At 36.5% G+C, this 22,786-nt stretch overlaps 1 protein-coding gene across 8 annotated transcripts in view; it reads left to right on the top strand.

The window, feature by feature from the left end:
• Positions 1-22,786, top strand: part of Dys (Dystrophin) — a 257,301-nt gene that overhangs the window by 208,552 nt on the left and 25,963 nt on the right. For all 8 annotated transcript variants that reach the window (XR_016194043.1, XM_089243761.1, XM_089243760.1 and 5 more), the window contains 2 exons: positions 2,974-3,128; positions 4,433-4,622. Coding sequence is in view for 7 of the 8 variants with exons in the window: in XM_089243761.1 (XP_089099887.1) it covers positions 2,974-3,128; positions 4,433-4,622 (345 nt within the window). In the remaining variant the exon portion in view is untranslated. The remainder of the gene's footprint in view (positions 1-2,973; positions 3,129-4,432; positions 4,623-22,786) is intronic.

The raw sequence follows: 22,786 nt of genomic DNA, 5'->3' as shown, positions 1-22,786 counted from the left end.
AAATTTGATAAACTGGGATCTTAAATAATATTCCGTAAAATACGGGTCATCGCCAATTGTCGTCATAAACCTTGCCAAAAGTAGGCACAATCACCAATCCTGATTAAAATTCCGAAAAACTGCGGACAAATCGTTAAACCTGACAAATATCAGAGATGAATGTACAGAGAAATGATACCGAGCCAAAACCACTAAAACTTTAAATATGAAATCGGATCAGTAGTCTCGTTTTACAATGTCTCGGCAAGAAGGGGTTTTTGAAATTCGACTCCCGGGGGGGGGGGGGGGAGTTGAAGGTTATGTAGAAAATTCATGCCGAACCAAAATATGAAATTTGATCAGCAGTTTCATTTCATGACTCACTTTTTGAAAAGGGTTTATTTGAAAATTTCGCTCCCTGAAGGGGTGATAAGGGGGATTATAAGGTCATACAGAGAAATTACGCCGAGCCGAAACCGTTGTAGCTATAAATATGAAATTTAGTCCATATTTCTATTTTGTAATGTAATTGCTTGCTATAAAGAGGGATTTAAAAAATTTATCATTGAAGGGGTGGGGGGGGGGGGTTCGCTGAGCCGAAATCGCTATAGCCGAAGATATGAATAAGAAATTTAATCAGTAGTTTTATTTTGTAATGTAGAGACTCACTGAAGAGAGATTTTTCAAAATTCAACATCAAAGGGAGTCATAGAGGGAGGGGGAATATTCAAAGGTTATAATTGAAAATCACCGGTGAGCTCAAACGCTGAAGCTATAAATATGAAATTTTATCAGTATTATGTTTTATAATATAGATTCACTAAGACGGAATTTCTGAAACTTCAACCCCCCTCCAGGCCCGTCATTGGAGGGGGGGGGCCCGACGTTTGAAAATACACTAAAAATGGTATATATATATACATACATTAAGTACATGTGCTTTGCCCCCCCCCCGAAAAAGTTGAAATGACGGCCCTGCTCCCCCCCCCTCCTCTCAAGGTGGTCATGAGGGGTTCAAATGTTATGTCGGAAAATCATCGACGAGCAATTTTCAGACGACGAAATCTGCGCTAGCGAAGCTGCATATATATTATTAGCTGGTTACATTTATAAATTTAAAAATGAGTGAATGGAATGGTACTTGTATTTGAAATTGATGATTCTTCAAAAATGTACAAAGAACAAATAGTTTGTTTTTAGTGCTTCTATATTTAATTTCCATGGAGGATGAGGTTTCGGAGCATTCCTAATAGAAAAAATCACTTGGACGGCGCCCTTGGGAAATATAACTTGATGTACGTAAATGTGGCAGCAATGTGTATGCTATCTATACACAACTCATCGACCCTGTTTCCTCTTCGTACGAGAGTTTACTAACGATCATCCATCGAGTCATTAACTGAGATATTATCCTCTCTTTACCATCACTCCCGACTCCTTTCCCGGACCATTACGAGAATCCACGCAACAGGACTAACCCCCCCCCTCCCGTCCCAACTCAGATCCACATCCGCACCTAATAACCTCATTAGCCCTCCTACGTAGGCTGATGATTCTTGACAAGGGCTTGCATTAATTAGTTTTAATTAGAACACAACTCTCGGCTCCTAAACTCTGATTACGGAAATTTACTCAAACCTCTTTTCTAACAGAGTTTAGGGAAGCTGAGCGGAAGTGATGGTCGTTTCCCGGCATCGGCATTGATTCAAGAGTCTCGGAGGAAAAAAAAAGCAGGAACAAAAGAAAGAAAAATATCAATGTGGAACTAACGGAACACGACGTTTAGTAATATTTCACGCGATTACGGCAACAAGAACGAACCTTTGTGGGCTGGCAAATTTCCCTTGCGATTAAAAAAAAATTAGTTTTTTTTTTTTTTCCTCGGATAGTTTCGATTTCGCCGAGATGAAAAATAAAATCTTTATGAAATTCAATGAAGTGTGGTCTCGATGTTCATTAATTTCAAACTTATGCGCTGCGATTCCTCAATATGAAGGGGGATAAATTCGTAAATAGTTAAAAAAACTCATAAAAATTGAAGGAAATATTTGAATACTTTTTGCGAAAAAGTTATTTCTCTCACTTTCTCTGATTTTTTTTTTGGTGCAGAAAAAGAAATTAGTTAAAATTTTTGTCGATGAAGGGCGCTGCTCGAAAACAAATAACTGGAAATATGGTAATTGTAGTCCTATAAAATGCAGTGTGTGAGATTAACAGCTCATTTGTGAATTCTCCTGTTACAGTCGCTAACATAAGGTTTTCATTGCGATGTTGAAATTGGTGGGCTTATAAACAAACTAATTACGAATTTATGGGACACCCTTGATATTTGAAATTATGAAGCACATCCTTCATGATCATCTCTTATATCGGAATATTTATTTGTAAATACATATTTGAAAGTATTTTCTTGATTGATTGACTAGCTGTTATTTCAATAAAGTTCTTCGTTCAGTTCCGTTTTATTTTGCTACTGAAACGACTAAACCACACATGCACCTCCTCCATATTCCTCTGTGGAACTTCTAACGAATGATTGCATGTTGGAATGTGCTTGTATGTGTTGTGAACCTAACTTGAAGTTTGTTTCTGTGCAATGCTTGTTGTAGTGCTGTTATCTGCCATCTATATGTCGAACCATGAGTGAAGTTCAATGATTGAACATTTGTACCATTGTAGGCCTGTTGCTCCCTGTGGCGAGACTTCGTTTTACAATGGCTGGTAGACACGAGGTTTCAAATATCACATTAGCGTCAGACATAATTATCATACGCATATTTTTCTTCTAATACATTCATGAATCAATAGTTGCATTCATTTATAATATGTGAAATATAAATAAAACTTCTTGAAATACAAAGGAAAACGAAAATTACCTATTACTATGTACTATTTACGAATTTATAAAACATCGCGCATGATGATTTCATTATTGTTATTTTTTTAATTTTTACATGGAATTATTAGAATCTATGTGTTGTTTTTGAATTGCAGTTGTTGCAAGCAGAAGTAGCGCAATGGAAAACAGCAGTTGATAGTGTAACAAGAACGGCTCATAAAATAGCGGCGGACTGTCCTCACGATGACGCCAATAGGTTACGGGCCATCGCCGATAGAATGAATCAGAGGTATACGGAACTTAGTATTAGGTGAGTAACTTCCCTTCCCTTGGTTGTATGTAATTAAACATGTTTTTGCTTTTCGATTCTTACCATCCTCCAAGAATCGGTTTCCCGTATATATGGTTATTGAAGTTCTCGATGTACTCAACGATTACAAAGTACATTGGTGCACAACTTCTGCCCCGCCGAAAGGTGTTTCCGGTTGAAAACTATCAATACACGCAACACGAAAAATACCTAGACTGGCAATATTTCTTTCATAAAAACATGGGAAATGGCCAAAAAAAAACAAAAATCTCTAGTACAAGAAAGTTGCCGATTATAGTCAAATTATCGAAGGTAAGTAAAGTTGTCAATTACAGCCCCCCCCCCCCAAAATTGTCAAACGTTAGTGAAGTTTTCAATTATAGCCAAAAAACTGCCAAAGGCAAGTAAGATTGCCAATTGCATCCAAAACAAACTGTCGGAGGCAAGTGAAGTGACCATTATAACCAAAAGAATAAGGCGAGTAAGTTCCCAATTGTCGCTAAAATGACTGAAAAATCGCTTACAGTGAGAATTAGAAGGTTACTGAAAGTCACAATAAATTGAAATGTAATTCTCTCTAAAAACCGTATGCATTTGACAAATTAAACAAAAAGTACGAGATGAATGAGATTATGTGACTATAATTGTATGACAGTCATAATTATAATAATATATAATAATATAATTTATAGTTGTGATCAATTTTTAATTTTAAAAATTCAAATAAGCTTTGTTGAAAATAAGAAAACGGGACATTTTATAAAACAAGTTTGGAAAGCCAAAATTACGGGAACGTTTCGTAAAATACGGGTTATATGGTCACCCTATACATGGTCGCCCTGGCCTGCGAGTGGCTGAAATGCCTATCTGGCCCGCGGACTGAAAAGGTTGTGTATATATATATAAAGGCATAGTATATACGGAAATACGACAATTTTTTTTTTCCATTCAATCATTCCCACGAATGGGTTCTCGTGTTATAATTCTTTTTCCTAACTTGAACTGATTTTCATCCTCTGAATCGCTGATTTAACTGATTTCGGTAACTGTTCTCGTATCATTCATCACACACAGGTAAAGAAATGAGTTCTTATTTATTGTGTATATACATATGGATTATCCAGCTCTTCGTGATAAAGGCTATTTACAATTTCACGGATTAAATTATTTCGCTTATGGACGCAAATGAGTTTAGCCAGTGGTTCTCAACCGGTGCTCTTCGGACCGCGATTAATTATTTTCGATTTAATAGTTCGATTATTTTCTCTTGTTAAGGTTGTTTTTTTTCTTCTCATTTTCTACAGTGTCCAAGCTCGTGGCAAGGCTTTGCTGAATGCCCTAAACTCATTGCAGCAGTTGGATAAGGCTTTGGACCGGTTCCTCGCTTGGTTGTCCGAGTCTGAATCAGCTCTCGAACTATTGGAAGCCGAAGAAGAGAAATATGGTCCCCGAGATGATTTTCATCGGACGCACGCGTGGCACGAACAGTTGAGGGTGAGTTTTTTTTTTTTTGCAATAAATAATTTATATATTCATCAGGTATTTTATCACTGAGAGATTCAAAGCACAAATATTTTATAACTAGGGTGACTAGACGTCCCGATATTTTAGTCGATATTTTGACTGTCCATTATATAGTCTCTAGAGTATGATATAATTTAACTTGATTACCGTAATTCTGGTCGTAGACAATGTGTTAGCGACTCATCCCGGTTTTATCTTATTAAAATCCGATTACCTTATATCTGTGAAGAATAATCGAGGTGCTTAACTCAATATAAACACGGAGCTCACACATAATCGGTTACAGGCTTTTCCGTGACGGACGGACGGGAGGGGATGACCGAGAGTATGTATAGTGACTGGGGGGAGGGATTGACAGCTTATGTCAATAATTAAATTTTTGCAAGTGAAGGGGGGGGGGGAAGCTGTATGTGCTCATAGCATATGAATATCTTTCTTGGAATCTCAATAGTTGATGCTTGAAATATAGTAATACCCCGCTTTTGTGGACACCGATTGGGCAAAATAATTCGTTTGTAAATGAGGGCTGACCGTAAAAAAGGGGGAGAATTCTTATCGAAGAGTTTAAAATAAGACGTATAATTATTGGATCAATGCAATATAAATTTTAAGCTCCGCTTACAGCAGAATGAAACGCCTCTGGGTGCTCGCCCCCACAAAAGCCGTCATTTACAGTCAAATAATAATCAATAACGTCACAAATCCCCCCTCAATAACATCACAAGGTTTCTACTAAGCAGTGTTCAGTTTTGAAATAGTGAACGGAACACCAAAAGACTTGTAGTTTTTGTGCTATCGCGTAATTTTTAAATTCTCTTGCGAAATGATAAAAAACATATCTAAAAATAAATGGCCGGCTTTCTCTCTCTCTGTTTCGTGTATTGGCCGAGAGGTGTGGTCCAAGACTGATTATTGGAAATGAGTAGTGTTTTTTTGTACTTTGGCTGGCCGTTTCGCGAAGTGGCTGGCGATACCAGCCTAAATTCGATGTACTGATAAGACGGTCCGGTAAATGGCAAATCTACCGCTTCTGGTTTGACGGTGGCTTGCAAGTGGTAACAAAAAAGGTGCCATATTGTGACGGTAATATTCCGTTGATAATTAATAAATATCTAAAAAAAATGTAGTGTCATGCCTTTTTTTTCTTCTGACATTGGCTGATCATTCCACGCCATTTCGCGAACTGGCTGGCCAAAGCCCGTGATCGAGAAAAGATTGTTTATTGATTATTTCACCAAACACCAACTTCGGTCATATCGATATATTGCAATTTACTGCTATTAATGAGATAGGTTGGAAATGAAGGCATTGTCTATCGGTGGTCGCCTCAAGTTCGTTAGAGAAAATATCTATATCCTCCCTCGGGTTTGAATCTGAAACCACGACAGCAACCTTCACGGTGGTGGTAAACGAACATCTTACCACCACGCCACTCAGAGTGGAGTGGTGGTAAGATGCTCGATTGGACCAGTAAAATGTTTGTGAAACAAATTGCCGGACGACTTGTGTCCATCATTACGGGATATTCTTATAGTTCTTGTTCGATTTTTTTCATGCATTTGTCCCGATTTTTCAACGATACTTATTTGAATTTGTAATATTTACTAAAGTCGTGAATACACAGCGTTTTTTCATAATATAAATTATATTACGATAATAATGGCAAAAATTATAAATATTGATCTCTGATATTTGTCAGGTCTTGTCCACAATTTTTTTAAAAATTTTAATTACGATTGATTATACTGCTTATTTCTGACAATGTTTTTGATGACAGTTGACGATGACCCGTATTTTACGGATCATTATTTAAGATCCACATTCTTTTTTCCTTTTTTTACCGAATTTTAGTTTTTCTTAATGCAATATGGTCATCAGATGAATATTTTTTCGTGAAATACATTTTTATGTACTGGGATTTGTTGCAACCTTCTTTCTTATTTCCACACCCTTCAGCAATTTTAGCAATAATTAGCAAATTGCATGCAAAGCAATAAATTGAGATTTTTTTTATTTATTGATATCCCGTATTTAGGATCGCAATTTCCTGCATTCTCTTTGATGATATTAAGGTGAACCTAAGTGTGAAAAGATATAATTTCATTTGAACCCCTATGGATATTGGTAATATCAATTACAACGAGTGAATAATTTTATCCAATCTGCCTGCAGGTTTAGAAACGCTGGTATTGTATGAATTTAGTGACGAGCGAATATTGTCGAGCTAATTTGAGCGCCAAGTATTCGGATAGATCTTCTATTTCTTAAGACGATCGGAACATATGCGAAAGTTGTCGGTACGAAAATCAAATTATTTATCCTAATAAAATCCTCGTGTTACCGGAAACAATCTCAGATATTAATCGAGATTTTTGAGCAGCGAAACCATACAGTACGGGTAACCATTGCATCGGGAGAAAGAAATTTTATTAGAGTTAATGTATTCATTATAGATGTAATACATTTATCTTTTTTTTTGAATTCGTATTAATTAACTTGTTAGAAGAGATGAACAAGACTTAATGAAGTCATATATTTTCATTTGAAACCAAGCTATAACAGATTTCAGTTCTGCGTTACAATTAACGCTACAATTTGCTGCTTTTCCCCCCATCCTCGACTCTAATTTTTCCATCTTTTGGAGATCAGTTTCCCCAAAATCTTCTCCCTTCGAGAGTCTTGTGTGTACTTCCGTTTCTGAAATTAAATCCCCCCCCCCCCCCAGTTTTACGTACGAGATGATTGGATAGATGCTTGTATCCAATTATATTGGATACTCGTAGATCATCGGATTCCAGGCTTTTGAACTGGTAATTAGACGCGCCCGAAATTTTCTGGTGCACTAATTCGAAATAAATATTTATGAACCTTCACTGGCGTTATGTTTCCAATAAATGTATTGAATGCTTGTAAAAAATCGTTTGAAAATTACAGAAATTTAGGATATAAAATTATTGATAGTGATATTCCCGGGATTCTTAGAGGTCGATGTGGCTCTTGGATATCTCTGCAGGGGTTTCAAGGGGTTAATGAGTCACCTTTGTGTCGAAGTAATTTTAAAAAAACTTTCTATCTCTAAGGCCAAGTCCAATGATAGTAAAAAAAAACACGGATATTCTTTTTCTTTCGCAAAAATCTGGCTTTTCTTCGGAAGTGAAAGCAACTGATAAGTAAGGATTATTCGTATTACAGCCCATTGTGTATAGGCGGATATAATGATTGACATGGGGTTGATGCCATGTGGATGGCTCGTTCAGCATGGCAAAAAGTCAGCCAACAGACAATTCAAAATTGCTTCAGGAAAAGCTGCGGATTTGGAATCGGTCACCTCAGTGGTGAAGGATCATATTTGGTGGTTCACTTGAACTTCAACGATTCTCATAAAAATTTTGAAAATGAAATTTCTCGAAAAATCGAGGCATGAATGAAAAACACTTAAAGCTAGAAATGTTTTTTCCCGATTTTGTGAAAATGGACAAGTTAACTACAAAAAAGCAGCACCTTGACTGATACCAAAGTTATTGTTGAATGTATGGCCGACTCGGGTAATGACAATACAGCAGAAGATGCCTCAGTAGAATTAGAAAAAAAAGCGATAGCGAAAAATGCTAAACACGTGCCGTAAACTTTGCACCATTTTCTGGGGCTAACCGAGACGATAGGACAAAAAATGTTTGCAGCTTTTGTTAGTATAGACGAAATTGTGAATGCTCAAAGTGCAAAACATATGCATCGAATCGAATGAACGAACACATGCTTACGAATTATTTTAAATCGGGTATGTAAATAACAATGAATCGACAAAAATAAGAATTCGAACGCATTTGCATACAGTGTGATTGAACATTGATTGAATTACACAATAATTGACATAATTCATGAGTAAGCCAATAATTTCATTAGTATGTACAGTAGTAAAATATAGCACGGCATTTTTTAGTTTTTATCAATCGCATTTTTCGCCATTTTTTTCGTGTTTTTCTTTGTTTACTAAAAAAATCTGTATTTCTCGAAACTCTCTATCTCGAAATTTTTTTCGGTCCCGTCAGTTTCGAAAGGTTTGACTGTATTTTCTTCTATGCTCGAAGAAAACGCCGGATTACTGTACGGCCGGTTTATCGGGAGTCCTACTGTACTTGCATCACTACGATATTCTGGTCTGGACATTCGGAAGAATGAGAAAAATTATTTTACTCTTTACACAGCACTTTACGAAGGAAGACATGGGTTTTCGACGACACTAATTGCCATGCCTTGTTCGATTCCCACCTCTGTGTTCGATTGCTGGAACACTATACTAGCACTCGCAGCAACACTTATGGGGCTTATAAGCTAGATGTGCTGTTAACGTAAATGAACGTGCTCTCTTATGCATGAAGTTACGCATTAAGTGTGCTTGGGGAGGAAGCTAATTCTAACAACCCGGAGTCGGAGTTGCGCGAAACAGTCGATTTCTCCTTTGGCACAGAGTTAATGCATTGCTCTTCCGATTTCGCAATCTCGTTGCGCAAGCTTTAATTTTAAAGTATGAAATTTTAGATAAATTAGAAAGCAATACCTATTTTTATCATTCTAAAGAGCTTTTTATTTTATACCGATCTCATCACGTCTCCAGTCGTCAGTCGATTAGCGTTTAGAATTCTGGAATTTATATTTCATCTCCCAGAAACAGCAACATTCTAGATCAAATGAATTATGGGGGAAAAACCATTTCTTTGCATTTATAAGTAGTTTGGCCGAAATATACGGGATGATTCCATAATTCCTCGTCACATTTTACAGGCGAAACGTTGATCCTAGAGGCATACTTCCAAGATGGTTCGTTAAGATGGTTCTATGAGCATTTCTGTTGAATTTTGAAAGTAGCCACATCTTTTCTCATGCTTAGAAGGTTCAATTATTCACATCTTAAAAAGTTTTTCACGGCTCTCTGTCCCCCCCCCCCCAGCCACCTGCCATGCTTCCCCTTTCATTTGATTTTTACCTGTGGCCTTCTTGAAAATCCCTGTACAAACAAAGGGGCCTGGAAAAACACTGATATACAGTGCATAAAAATTGTGCAGTTAAGTCATGAATTGGAAGAGCGGTCAAAAATGGGTCAAGAAACTACAGGATTTTGTCACTATGACACTAAAATTGTCTTTCTCAATGGAAGAATTTTTTCAGTTGGGGCAGGGGGGGGGGGGGGAAACGATATGTGACCCTATGTTGTAACTTCACCCCGATTTCAACCTTTTAATTATAAATTTTAATATTTATGTAACACCAAAATAACATTTATTTACCTAGTCTTTTATCCGTATACAGTAGAACCTCGATATAACGATACCTTGCGGACCAAAGAAAAATATCGTTGTAGAAGGATCAATATCCAAGGAAGGAAGGATCGTTTTATTTAGAGGCAGCAGTTTAACATTAGAGTATGGACTTTTCCAAACTCGACTTGGAAAAATATCGTTGCAGAAAGATTTATCGTTACATCGAGAATCGTTGTAACGAGGTTTCACTGTATATCATTCTATCTGTTGAGTTATGTAAAGTACTAATGAATACATACGTTCATGCGATCGAAACTTTATTCGAACGCCAGTATATTTCAAGTGATCTTTATATTTTTTTATGACAAAATGAAGAAAAAAGATAGATGAATATAATATAAGAATTAATAGGGGAAAAGTCTCGCGTGAAAGTGAGGGAGTGGAAGGTAAAAAAAAAGAACTGCAATAAGTCAATTTTTTTTCCCTCAGTACATTTAGGGAAAAGAAAAAAAAACCAAACTAAATTAATAGGAAGAAAGGATTGACCCAAAGAAAGATAATTACTGTTCTTAAGCTCATTGATTGTTAAGGCCAATGGCAAAAAGAAAGAAAGTTACGGGAGGGGGTGGGGAGGGCGAAAGACGTGAAGCAATTTGGCATTTGTAGGCTATGTAGGAATCGGGAAATAATCGGTCGGAGAGATCTCCGGGGGATTTCGTTGGAAGAAAACCGGGCAAAGATCACAGGAAAGTCTACCAGAAGAAAGTGCTAATACATACTGTACGTACATGTATATATTCGAACAGCATCACAGTGGAGCCAGTGACAGGAGATTATCTTCTGATTATGATTTGGCTATCGAGAAAAATAAAGAAACCTTATTCTGTGGAAAGTAGTTGAATTTATCTCGCTCAATTCTATCAGCTTAGTATATTTCATTTGATATTGTATGGGGATTTTTATTAAGACGGAGCAATTTTTTTCAGCTTGATTGTAGATATATTTATTCGATGTTAGGGTCTGAGCTGTTGCGGTGGGTGTAGTCGCACCGGTCCGTAAAATACTGTACATTATGGGCATTATGCGTAGTTATACATTGAAGGAAAGGGCCAGACACACCCCACTTCACGTCTCTCAGAGAGATATATCGAAATGTTCCCGAAGGATGGATGGATTTTTTTTTTGTTGCGGAGAAAAAAATTAGTTCAAATTTTTGTTGACAGAAGGACGCTGCACAAAGCAAATCACTGGAGATATGTATGCATATGCATAACAGCTCTGTACTGGTACTTATAAAAAGTTTCTCATTGTGAAGTTTATATCGGTGGAAAAACACTATTGGTGAAGTTGTTTTACCTTAGTCACGAATCGCCGACTCAAGCTTTACGAACGTTTCGGGCAAAGAAGAGATTGAAAAAAGGTTCAGGTATAATCGCTCCTGATTTGCTTTCGGGCAGTGCCCTCAATCGATTAAAATTTGAACTAATTTTTCTTTCCTATACCAAAAAAATCCTTCATGAGAATAACTTTCGCAAACTGCATTCAAATACACAAATTCCTCCAATTTTTATGAATTTTTTAAGTATTTACGAATTTATGCGATACCCTGTATTATGGTTCCTTAACGATGTTCAAATTCGTGAAAGGTTCCAACAGAATTTTAATTATAAAGAGTGCCAAAGTATAAGAAAATTTAATGTTGAATTATTATGAGGCACTTAGTAGGACATTAATTATTATAGACACGTAGAAATTGCAATTTCATTTTTGTTTCCGTCAAATATAAATTCAATTTTTGCAAGAAATTTTAAGAAATTAAATTCGTGGCAACTTGAATTTGTTGCCCCTAGCTTTCATTTAATCTTCTTGTGCATTGAGATTTTTCGTCGACGGCTGGAAAATACTGTATATTATTTGAGCAGCTTTCTTACACTGTAACTATAACTTTTTCAAGAGAGACCAATTCGACGAAAAGGAAAGAGACTGCTTCTCGTTAAAAGCGTTGTATGTGATTATTACCGCTTATTGAGAGAGAGAGAATTATTTCTTTCTTCAGCAGGTAGAATATCTTATGTCTAGTTTTTTCCCTCCTTTTCTACACCTTCTATTTTATCGACCTGTACCAAGTCCTTTATGGAAGCCTACGCACACGTTTTCTTTGCTCAATGCTTTGCTTTTGTAGCACCATTTCATTAAAGTTTCAAATGTCCGCACCATTGATTAAAAGGAAAGAAGAGAGAACTACTGAAAAGAAATGGTCCTTATTAAAAATTGAAGAGGACAACCGTCTTTGTATCTTCTTTTTATTCGAGTTTTAGTTCAAGGAATGTATGTGGAGAGAAGAGGAAAAAAAAAGGGGGGGGGGAGTTCTTTCTTTTAGTTAGGTATGGCACGTGTGTGTATATGTACAGGGTGATGACGGTTAAAGTGAATCTGTTAGCATTCCCGTTACGATTTTTCAGTTTGTTCATGAATACAGCGTTGACTGGTTATTCCACACTGATACGTCGCTGATGTCGAATCACGGAACAATATTTTTCGTGTATCTATCCTGCTCTTTTGTGTATGCGCAGTCTCGAAGAATTTGAGCCGGTCTCCCGTTTGAGAAAAAAAAAAAACTTCTCCGCGAAGAGCAGGCAGACCTTCAACATTATACTTATATAACATGGAAATTCAAGCATTTACCATTTTCACTTCAAAATATGGAAAACCGACTACATCACCAGTGACAACCATAATACTGACAACATGTTAAGCACATGCATATCCGAACACTCGCACAGACATGTGACGATTCGTTTGAGATTCTGCAGAGAAATATGTACGAGGTGCATGAACGGTAAAGTGGCGGTAGTTTCGAAGAACTTGTGTATCGTGTTGAGTTACTTGACGTTGAATTTCGATGCATCACAGTACGATGAGATTGTAACCTAGTCAACTAAAATTTCGCTCAAAAATTTCCCAGATGAGTAAATTTTTCACGCATATTGTGCACTGTCATCTACCGGTGAAAATATGTAGTCAAGTATTTTAACAATAGAAAAGTATTATCCCTACGAATGACTATACAGCCACCAGTTTATCATTATAGTAAATAAATAAATTTAGTTAGGTATTTGTCGAGTGTGATACAATTTTGAGTTGAATGCACTGTTTGGCAAATTTGAGCAAGAGGATTGAAAAAGGAAACGATCACTTCTCTGAATATTTTCGTCTTCTCATCGAATCCCGAAGAAACTTGCGATGAAGTGTTAAATTTCGTTCACATGAGTGCATTCAATGCCATAATCCACTCTTCAAATATTAACATTCGATTCCTTTTCAAAGCAATACTTCTCATTAAGTTACGGTATTTCACTTAAAGACCAGAATTTTCGAAACCGAATCGAATCCATTCTTTGAATCACATTGGTTTCTTTGATATGCTCTTTCAACCTTCTTTCCTTCTCTCTGGTTTTTACATAACGAGGGCCAGTAACGGGATATCGTACTCAATGTTTGCCTTGTGGACTCCGTAACTTTATATCCTTCCTCTTGTAAGGGTTTATTGCTACCCGTTGCAGAATAATTCAGTTCTTTCTCATTTGTCCATGAGTTTGTTTGGATATTCTCGGTTTCATCGTGAATCCATGCGTATGCAGCTGTCGCAAATAAACCATGCCTTTTTATGCTTGGCTCGCTTGTCTCAGTATTCTGTTCGGTTATTTATGTGCCAGTGAAGAGAACATCATTACTGTCGTAGGTCGTACTTCAGGGTATCAGTGAGTTAGGCGTCTGCCGGGATTTCACCAAATGGTTGTGAGTATTGCAATCTTGAATTTTGTGGTACAGATGTACGGTTTGCGGGACGAGTATGCGGTGGGTGAAGAGCCCTGGACGCATTTTAACTGTTGATAAAAAAAAAATCAGCCAATTAACAACAAAAGGTACGGTTTGCAAAAAAACAAAACAACACCGATTATGGCCTACAGTTTTTTTTAAAAATTAATTAAAAAAATAGTTCCGAATTTCACTCACAGATGGCGTAGTGTCACGAAAACTCCACGTAACACATAAAATGCCATAAAACAGGTTTTGCATAATTAATATTTATTACATCTTGCGTTACATATAAGCATTACATTTTAATATTAACTTATTTTTTTAGCTCGAGCTACATCTAAACGGATAAAAGGGTGCTTATATTGAAATGTAGTTATATGTAACGCAAATAGTAATAAACGTTGATTATGCACTGTTTGTGTGGCGTTTCATATGCTGTATGGAATTTTTCGTGATACAGCGTCATTTTTGAGAGAAATTTCGATTTTATTTTTTCATAAATTACCAAAAAAAAAAAAAAAAAAAAGACGCCATGCCATTTGTATTTTAGTGCAAACCTCCACTTTTTTTCTACATCAATTAATTGATTCCTATTAATTTTTTAAATGTGTCTAGGCCATCCCGTATTTCGATGTTTTTCGAGATTTGTCGATTAACAAACGAGTTTTTCACCAATTTTACACTATTTGGTGTTTCTCTAAGCTACTAGAAATTCTTGGAATTGAGTGTATGTAGTTTTTAAAGTGTTTTTGGAGCGAGAAATCAAATTAGTACAGGTGTGTCAAATTTTATTAGATACTAGCGAATATACTTGGTGTTGTCCACGAAAAGCAGCCCGTCCAAAAAAAATACGGTTGGTGGACTGTTTATTGGTATATTTCAACATCTTTATAGTCTCACATTTCCGACCATGTGTTACACTGGTTAAACTCTCGGCTACGAGCGTCAAAGGTCCTCAAGCTCGAAAAAATCAATACAGGGTGGGCAAGAAGTCTGTAGAAACTTTAAAAGTTCACAAAAACCGGGAGAATAACCGAAATAGAAAACGATTTGCAGGGTTAGCATCGCTAGGTCACGGGAATTTTTTTGATAGGAAAAAATAACAAAAAACAGCCGATAGGTCGCGCTAGTACAAGCGGTACGACCCTGGGTGTATCGATCCGGTCCATCTAATCTGTTGGAACTGGAAGATGCGATCCGCCGAGAGGTGTCATGTACATGTCCGGACCTGCTGCACTCTGCCGTTGCTGAATTTGTAACTCGTCTGGAATACGTTATCCCCTGTGGTGGTGGCGGCGGTAATGTAGAACACATACTGCTGTAATAAACGATTTGGAGGCATTATATTCATTATTTGCGTATATTTTCTTTGACTACGTTTGTGTACGTCAGCGCCACTTATCGGCTGGTTTTTGTTATTTCCCCCCCCCCCCCCCATCTGAAAAAAATTCCCGTGACCTAGCGATGCTAACCCTGCAAACCGTTTTTTTATTTCGGATATTTTTCTGGTTTTTATGAATTTTCAAGGTTTCTACGGACTTTTTTCCCCCCCACCCTGTAAATATTGCTCTCTGTAACATTACGCTGCCACCGCAAAGTTCCACCTTCCACAACGAATTGTGATCAAGGTTTTGGTCACATAGGCAGAAGTGTAATTTGACATGTGAACTCGTGTCACCGTGATCATCCGGTTGGCTGAGGTTGTTTTTCCGTATATATTCTGACTTCCTCTTTGAAAAGTTTCATAAAAGCCTAGGACACGTATATGCATTCATATACATGCCACGCCAGTTTGAAATATTGATGACAGCTTCCTTCGCACATAATGCTGTAAGAATACCAGCACATTACTGATTCACTTTTCAGGGGTAAAAACGGTGGTAGAAATTGCTTTATTGGTGATAAACCGGGATTGTGAATGGTTCGAAAGAAATAAAGACGAATAAATGGATGGAATGAGTTCCTAACTGCCATGCCATTAAGAGCCGAGTAAATGAATGGTCGACACGGAGTACAAAATTTTGCGAAACTTAGAGAATTTGAAAGTTATACACCTTATACAGCAATTTGAAATGAAAACTTGGGATATTTCATAATATATGAACTTTTAAATTAAATAACTTTCAAGTACGCATGCGTAAAAGATAGCAAATCGAGAAAATTTTGTATTTTACAATTATATTGATTATCAATTAATTGCCATAAACATTTTATAGGTAAAAGATAATTGCAAAATTGATTTATTTAAGAAAAAATGCACACAGTTATCAACGCAACAAAATAAAAATTGCTGCACATGTCGATTTTTAGTGACTAATTTGTTGATTTTTAATATCCAATATTTTAAAATCGCATATATTATCACTTACATTTGAGTAATTTCTGGTTTTCGTTTTCATCAGCGAAAGTGGTAAGAACCCACCTTTCGCAAAAAAAAAGATAGCAGCCAATGGTAAAAATGTTTGCAAAGCTGTCTTCTTTACTTTCGGAAATGGTTCCAACTGAGCACCCCCAAAAATTGTTCTAAATCAGACTTTTGAAATTACATTTGAATGCTAGCGATGGCTCGCGTTTTTCTCAACAGGTCTGCACAACCTTTTCAATACGCAGGCCAGATACGCGGTATTTCTGTCGCTCACGAACCAGAATCTTGCATACATAGGATAACCATATGACCTTTCTTTCTCTCTTTCAAACTGAGCACAACTCAGGTCTATCACCATCTATGGGCGATTTACTACCTAGTGAGTTGTACTCACATAAGAACTTCACTTGCTTTTGAAAATTTTTTGGTCTTCGACAAATTTGTTTCGGATGTAATTGGCAATTTAAATTACCTTCGACATTTTTTCGTTCGGGCTGTAATTGACAACTTTATTTGCCTTTATTAACTTTACTGGCTTTCGATAACTTTTCTGACTGTAATTGACAACTTTACTTGCCTTTGACAATTTTTTCAATGCAATATGCAGTGTTTTTTTTTTATCCAAATTTTCTATATTTTTATGAAGGAAATATGGTCATACTAAGTATTTATCGGGTTTTGTGTATTCATACACAATACAATTCTACCGGAACATCTTTCGCGGGTCAGACGGAACTTCCCTGGTTAAGAACCACTGCTTTAAATAATCCATATAAATTGTAGTTCTTGGCGAGTGATATGCTTATTATAAGTTTCATTAAAAAAAAGCATTTGCCTTTTTTTTACGCCACTGATTCAGTGATAAGAAAAATAAAAATAATATGAAGTTCTCGAGGTTCGACAAAGGCTCTCCTCCAGTCTTTTTGTTTCCTCTAGTCTAACCTCTACTTCATATCAAGTAACGTCTGAGAAATATATCCTGAGAGTGCTTGTGTGTGTGTGTGTGTGTACTGCTTGCACCTTAAAATCTACCTATCTCTATCTTCCTCAACCTCTTGTCTTTATGGATACGTATCCGAGAAGTGCCTCCGTCTTCGGAAGTTCTCTTTTAAGTATTTTTTTTTTTTAAGTTTTCGAAAAAGATAATCCTTTTTTTTTCTTACTTTTCTCGAGTGCAGCTGCTACTCTTGAAGTAGAAAATGAAAAAGAGCTCATCCATGACTGACTGACTGACGTGAGCATTGCCTATCTCCTCTTTCGCCGTGACTATCAAGTTTATGCCTTTCAAACTGAGAATACACCCAGAGCGCGTAAGCTTCCAGTGTTTACATCTCTGGGATAAGTCTAGACTTTTCCAGGGAGTTTGCTTCTTAGCTGCCGGGATTTGCTGTCTTTTAAAGAGGGGGGAAAAAACAAATCACTTGGGTGTGGACCGTTCATTGCTCAAAGATGTTCTGCGGTAGTTCTTACGGAATCTGGGCGGAGGCGTTACGAGTGCGAGATCGGTATCCTTACCGGAGAAAGAACAGCTCCGAATTATTCATTTGTTAAGTAATTGGATAGATATGAATCCGATGTCTGAAGAATTTCCAATATTACTCTATTTTTTACCCTGTCTAACTACTTGTTCAAGCGCAAATACCACATTTGTTGTGTGATACATGAATTCTCGATAATTTTCGGGAAATAGATGAATATACTTGACCTTCCTTGATCTGCTACGAGATAAGGCATTCTCTTCAACGATTTTGTGTCTTTATTTGCGTCTTCATTATCCAAACAAGTTGGTTATTCAACAAGAGTTCCTGTGAAAGGATAAATGTGATGCGTCTGAATAATCAGGAAAACCATGGAAGCGCCGAAGTGTCCAATTTCGTCTGGATAAGTTGATAATTTTTTTCTGACTAGACGATACAGTTTTTTTGTTTGCGATGGAATGTTATTTATTCGTCTACTAGTTTAACGTTTTGCTTGATATTAAACTTTTTTTTTGCTTCTATTAACATGAGCTGGAGACAGTTTGGTGAGTGGCAATTGGTGATATTTGTTCGACTGTAGTAAATCCACAGTAAAATCCACAAAAAAAAAGTACAGTTTCATCAACGTATTTTTCGCCTTTTACATTCATTTTTTTTTTCTATTTTAGAAAAATCAATGTTTTTTGACGTTTTTTTGCATTTCTACTAGTGTTACCTGCCGGCCTATTTGTTCAAGCAAACACCTTGTTTGATGTGTGATGCATGAATTCTCGACAATTTTTGTGAAGTAGATGAATATACTTGATCTCTACGAGATAAGGCATTCTCTTTAACGATTCTGTGTCTTTATTTGAGACTTCATTATGCAAACAAGTTTGTTATTCCACAAGAGTTTCAGTGAAAGGATAAATGTGACGTGTCTCTGAATAATGAGGATAACTATGAGGGCACTAAAATGCCCGATTTCGTCTGGATAAGTTGATAATTTTTTCTGACTAGACGATACAGTTTGTCTGTGATGGAATGTCATTTATTCGGGTACTGGTTTATCAGTTTCCCTTGAAATCAGGTTATTTTTCGCTTCTATTAACACGACAGTTTGGTGAGTGGCAATTGGTGATATTTGTCCGACTGAAGTGAACCGAAAAAAATAGTTTCATAATATTTTCTCGCCTACTGTGTTTCCTTTTTAGTAAACTATAAAAACAATTTTCTTGAAATTGCTTAATTTTCTACAAGCGTCACCTGCCGGTCTTGAAAAAATTATGTAATATCAATAACTATCGATGCATTGGTATCGGGAAAATATCTTTAACAGAAAGGTATGATTTTATTGATTATAATGAGCAACGGAAAAGGGGGAAAAAAAAAGTTTTTATGGATCGTGGACTGATCCGACGAGGAAGGCGCCCGCTGAAAGTTTGTTGACATATCTGCCTTATCGAAAATATGTATCCGATGGCTATCCGGTCTCGTGTTCCGTGAACTCAGCAATCATCCGGCAACTAATACTCGAGTTTTTATTTCTGCCGTTCCTTTTAGCACTACGTGATATCCCTGCGGTGTAATTGACCTGCTGTGCGCGATAATATTTTATTTCATTCCGCAAATTCGACAGGAAGCGTATTAATACTGCAGGCGACTGGGGGGTGCTCTCTTCGTTGGATTATTTCACAGAAATGACTCGAATTGTTTCCGAAAATGAAAATGGCCGAGATGATGACGAAAACGACGCCATGCTTCAAATGAATTTGACGTTGCGAATGCTTTTAAGGAGATTCGAACAGGTAATTTTTCTTTTTTCTCCATCGTTTTTTTACTAAAAAAATAATGAATGCCATTTTTGGGTTCACAACCTGGTTAGAGCATCAAAATTTTCATCTGACATTTAGAATATTTTTCAATATTCCGGTCTCATTTACCATCGTGTGCATTGAATGACTGCAGTGCGATAATATTCCCGGGATGAGTCTGGTTTCAAGCAAACAACAATACATAGTGGCGATATTTCTAATTATTTAGAAAGCAAAATTTTTTCTTGATCTTTTTATTTTTTATTTTTAAAATTAGTCTCCTGATGTATGTGTCATGATACACATATATTCTCCATTAAGAACTGTATGTTATGTATCCCTTCCTTTAGATTTACTATAACTAATACAACAAAGATTGAGGTTTGTGCGGCGGAGGTATTTCCCCCTTAGTTTGAAATCCCAATAAATTATATTTTACAGTAATTCACTCATTTATTCGAGTGTATAAAATTCAACCTTATATGGTTCACCCCCATAATAACATATTGAAAACTTTTTCTTTTTGCGAAAACGGATGTAAATTGGTGCGGTTAGTATATTTTAATTAAAACAATGCGTCAAAACAAAGCAGTTTAATTAATTATAGTTGATTTTTTTTAGATAAAGTATGGTTAATTAAGGCCAAATTATGCAGTTTGAATTTATTTTAATGTTATCTGTAAACAGTTTAAATCTTGCTAAGCAAAGTGAAATAGTTTTTACCTTTAATTTTATTACCGAGTTCTTCAGTTTTGTGCGATTTTAAAAATATCCGAAAATGTGTAAAATTTCATCAGCTCTCAAACAATGACACCGACAAGGAATCAACTCTTCTTAGATTAAAAAAAAGTTTTGTCTTTATATATCCTTATTTTGTAGCAAAATGACACAAAAACGAATGGTACTAAAATATGCCAAAAAAATTGAAAAAAGAAATTGGTATAATGTGTTTTTTACCATGTATATCCAAATATACACGGGACCATATACGGATAAGAGTCGATTACTCAACAACCCACTTTGTGAACCACTGTAGCATGTAATGCTTCCAATTGATCAAACGAAAAATGTTCTCACAGTTATTGTTACTGGTTCATATTTGTTTCAAATGAGGGTGAGAGAAAAATATGTATGAGGAAAAAAAATCATGCATGCAAACATGACATTTGTACTTGCGGAAACAAGCAGGAGGGCTCGATGTACAAGGGTAAATAAATTCCGGCCGTTATTCTCATAGCAGCGATCTGGAATAAATCGTTGTAAATTTAATGAAAATCGCAAAGCCTTTTCGGATGGTTGAAGTTGTTGAAGACAAAGAGCTCTTGGAACGAATTGGAAGCGTTGAACAAAAGTGCTATTTGTTACAGTCTTCTCTTTTTGAATCGCAACATGAAAAATATACTGTATATAAATTATTTCCCCTCCTCTCCTTCTCTGTGAATAAGCCTTTAGACTCGCCACGAATGGAGGACTCATCCCGAAGATAAGTGAGATGAGAATTCGGTGGAGTTTTATTCATCATCTTTAGCCTTGTCGTCCTTTAATCTTAAAGCTAGAAGAGGTCGAAAGTCATTTTAAACCATTAACTTTTTCGACCTTTACAATGACGCCACCACGACAGTCAGTCTCGGCTGCTATCGTTTCACACGTCTCTTGTATGTTATGTATTAATTTCTTTTTTTCCCGATTTCTTTTTTTTTTTTATCATCCCTATTTTCGCGATGAAATTTTTCTATTGCCTGACTATTCGAGACAGAAAAAGCCTTTCAGGATGTGCTTGGGTGCAAATGTTCTCCTATTATATATAAAAAGGAGGTTCTTAGGAAGGCACCAAAGCGTTAAATTGATAGCGCCTGTTCATTGATCGTTGAATCCTCTGACTATTTGGCGGCGTTTATTAAGGGCTATGCTATAAGTAGTGGTTTTGAAGACGAACTAATATCGTGAATATAATATGAATATCAATTTTTGTGATGTGTTTTTTGTTTTGTGTTCTGTATCTTCCTTTTTTTTTTTTTTTTTTTTTTTTTCCCGTGCTAGGTTGGATATCTAGAATTTCCAACTGAGACGCGCGAACAACGGGGAAAATACTACGTACATGATGATACTGATATGACAGTTGATGACATTTCTTGTCTGATTAATATTTAATTTATGACCCACGCACATCCCGCACACAATCTCTTGTGCAAGACAACTTTTTCTTTACTTCTTGACAGGCTGCTTCGTGTCCAAGAAATAATTTAGTACATGTTGCATTAATACACATTGGAAATGTGAATGAAATATAGTAACCTCGCTATAACGGGTTTTGCTTATAACGGACAGCTAAGAAACTTGTCAGATGAAAATTTTACAATTTTTATGAGTTTAAAAAATTAAAAAGAGTATTTACTTGTTTGTGAAAAGCATTTACAAACCAGCTATTAAATATCTATCGTCGTTTTGTCTTGGGTAAATATAGATGCGTTGCATGTGACTCATACCTCTCGCCAGCTAGAAAAATTGAGATTAAAACAATGTATACATACACATTTTTTTCAATTCAGCCTATGTTAAAGGCTGTTTTTTATTAGAGTATAAGAAACACTCTTTACAGCTGTAACCACTGTACTTTTATTGATGTACACCCTGTAGCATTACACCCCTATAAGAATTATTTGTTATAAACCAGACTCATTATAATGAATAACCTTTAGTCTCTATTAGTCCGTTATAACGAGTTTCTACTTTATTCATAAATAGTGAAATGTCTTACAATGATAGTCAAAGAAAAATAGAGACTCATTGTTATATAAAGGAGTACCGTAATATATTGAATATATTAACGCTTAAAAAGTGCATCTGTGCCAATGAATGAATGAATGAATGCCAGGACTTATCCCGTTGCCGAGATCTCTTCCAGTCCAGCTTCGTGGCAGAGTCTGGAACAAAGTGAGTGCACCTAACAGTCTGAGTGTGTAGCTAGTGTTGTGTATGATATTTCAGTGCTGCCATCTATATTTCAAATTGTGAGTGAAGTGTAATGATTGAATACTTGTAACGTTGTAGGCCTGTTGCTCTCTGTGGCGAGACTTTTTAACAGAGAGATCGGCTCGCATTCGCGCCTTGAAGTTGGGAACCACAGAAAACCAACTTCAGCTGACCACCACTGTGGCGCCGGTGAGGTTCGAACCCGGATCCTCGCGATGCGAGTCCGTCGCTATGACCACTCGCCCACCACGGCGGCGTGCATCTGTGCCAGAGTAATATTCGTTTTATTTTCTATTTTCACTATTTATACAAACATACTTGGCGTTCTCAAGTAGTAGTACTTGTTCGAATTCCGGAAAAAAGACCCTACCCGGTCCCATGGCCTCCACATCTTGGAGTATGGGCTCCTCGGCTGGAATGTTCAACCCCCTCCCCCCCAGGCCAG

The sequence above is a fragment of the Pholcus phalangioides genome, unplaced genomic scaffold (assembly GCF_987345545.1).
Source record: "Pholcus phalangioides strain wild (caught in Gottingen) unplaced genomic scaffold, Ppha-v1.0 ptg000015l_1, whole genome shotgun sequence".
Taxonomy (NCBI): domain Eukaryota; kingdom Metazoa; phylum Arthropoda; class Arachnida; order Araneae; family Pholcidae; genus Pholcus; species Pholcus phalangioides.
This window is presented reverse-complemented; position numbering and strand designations above follow the sequence as displayed.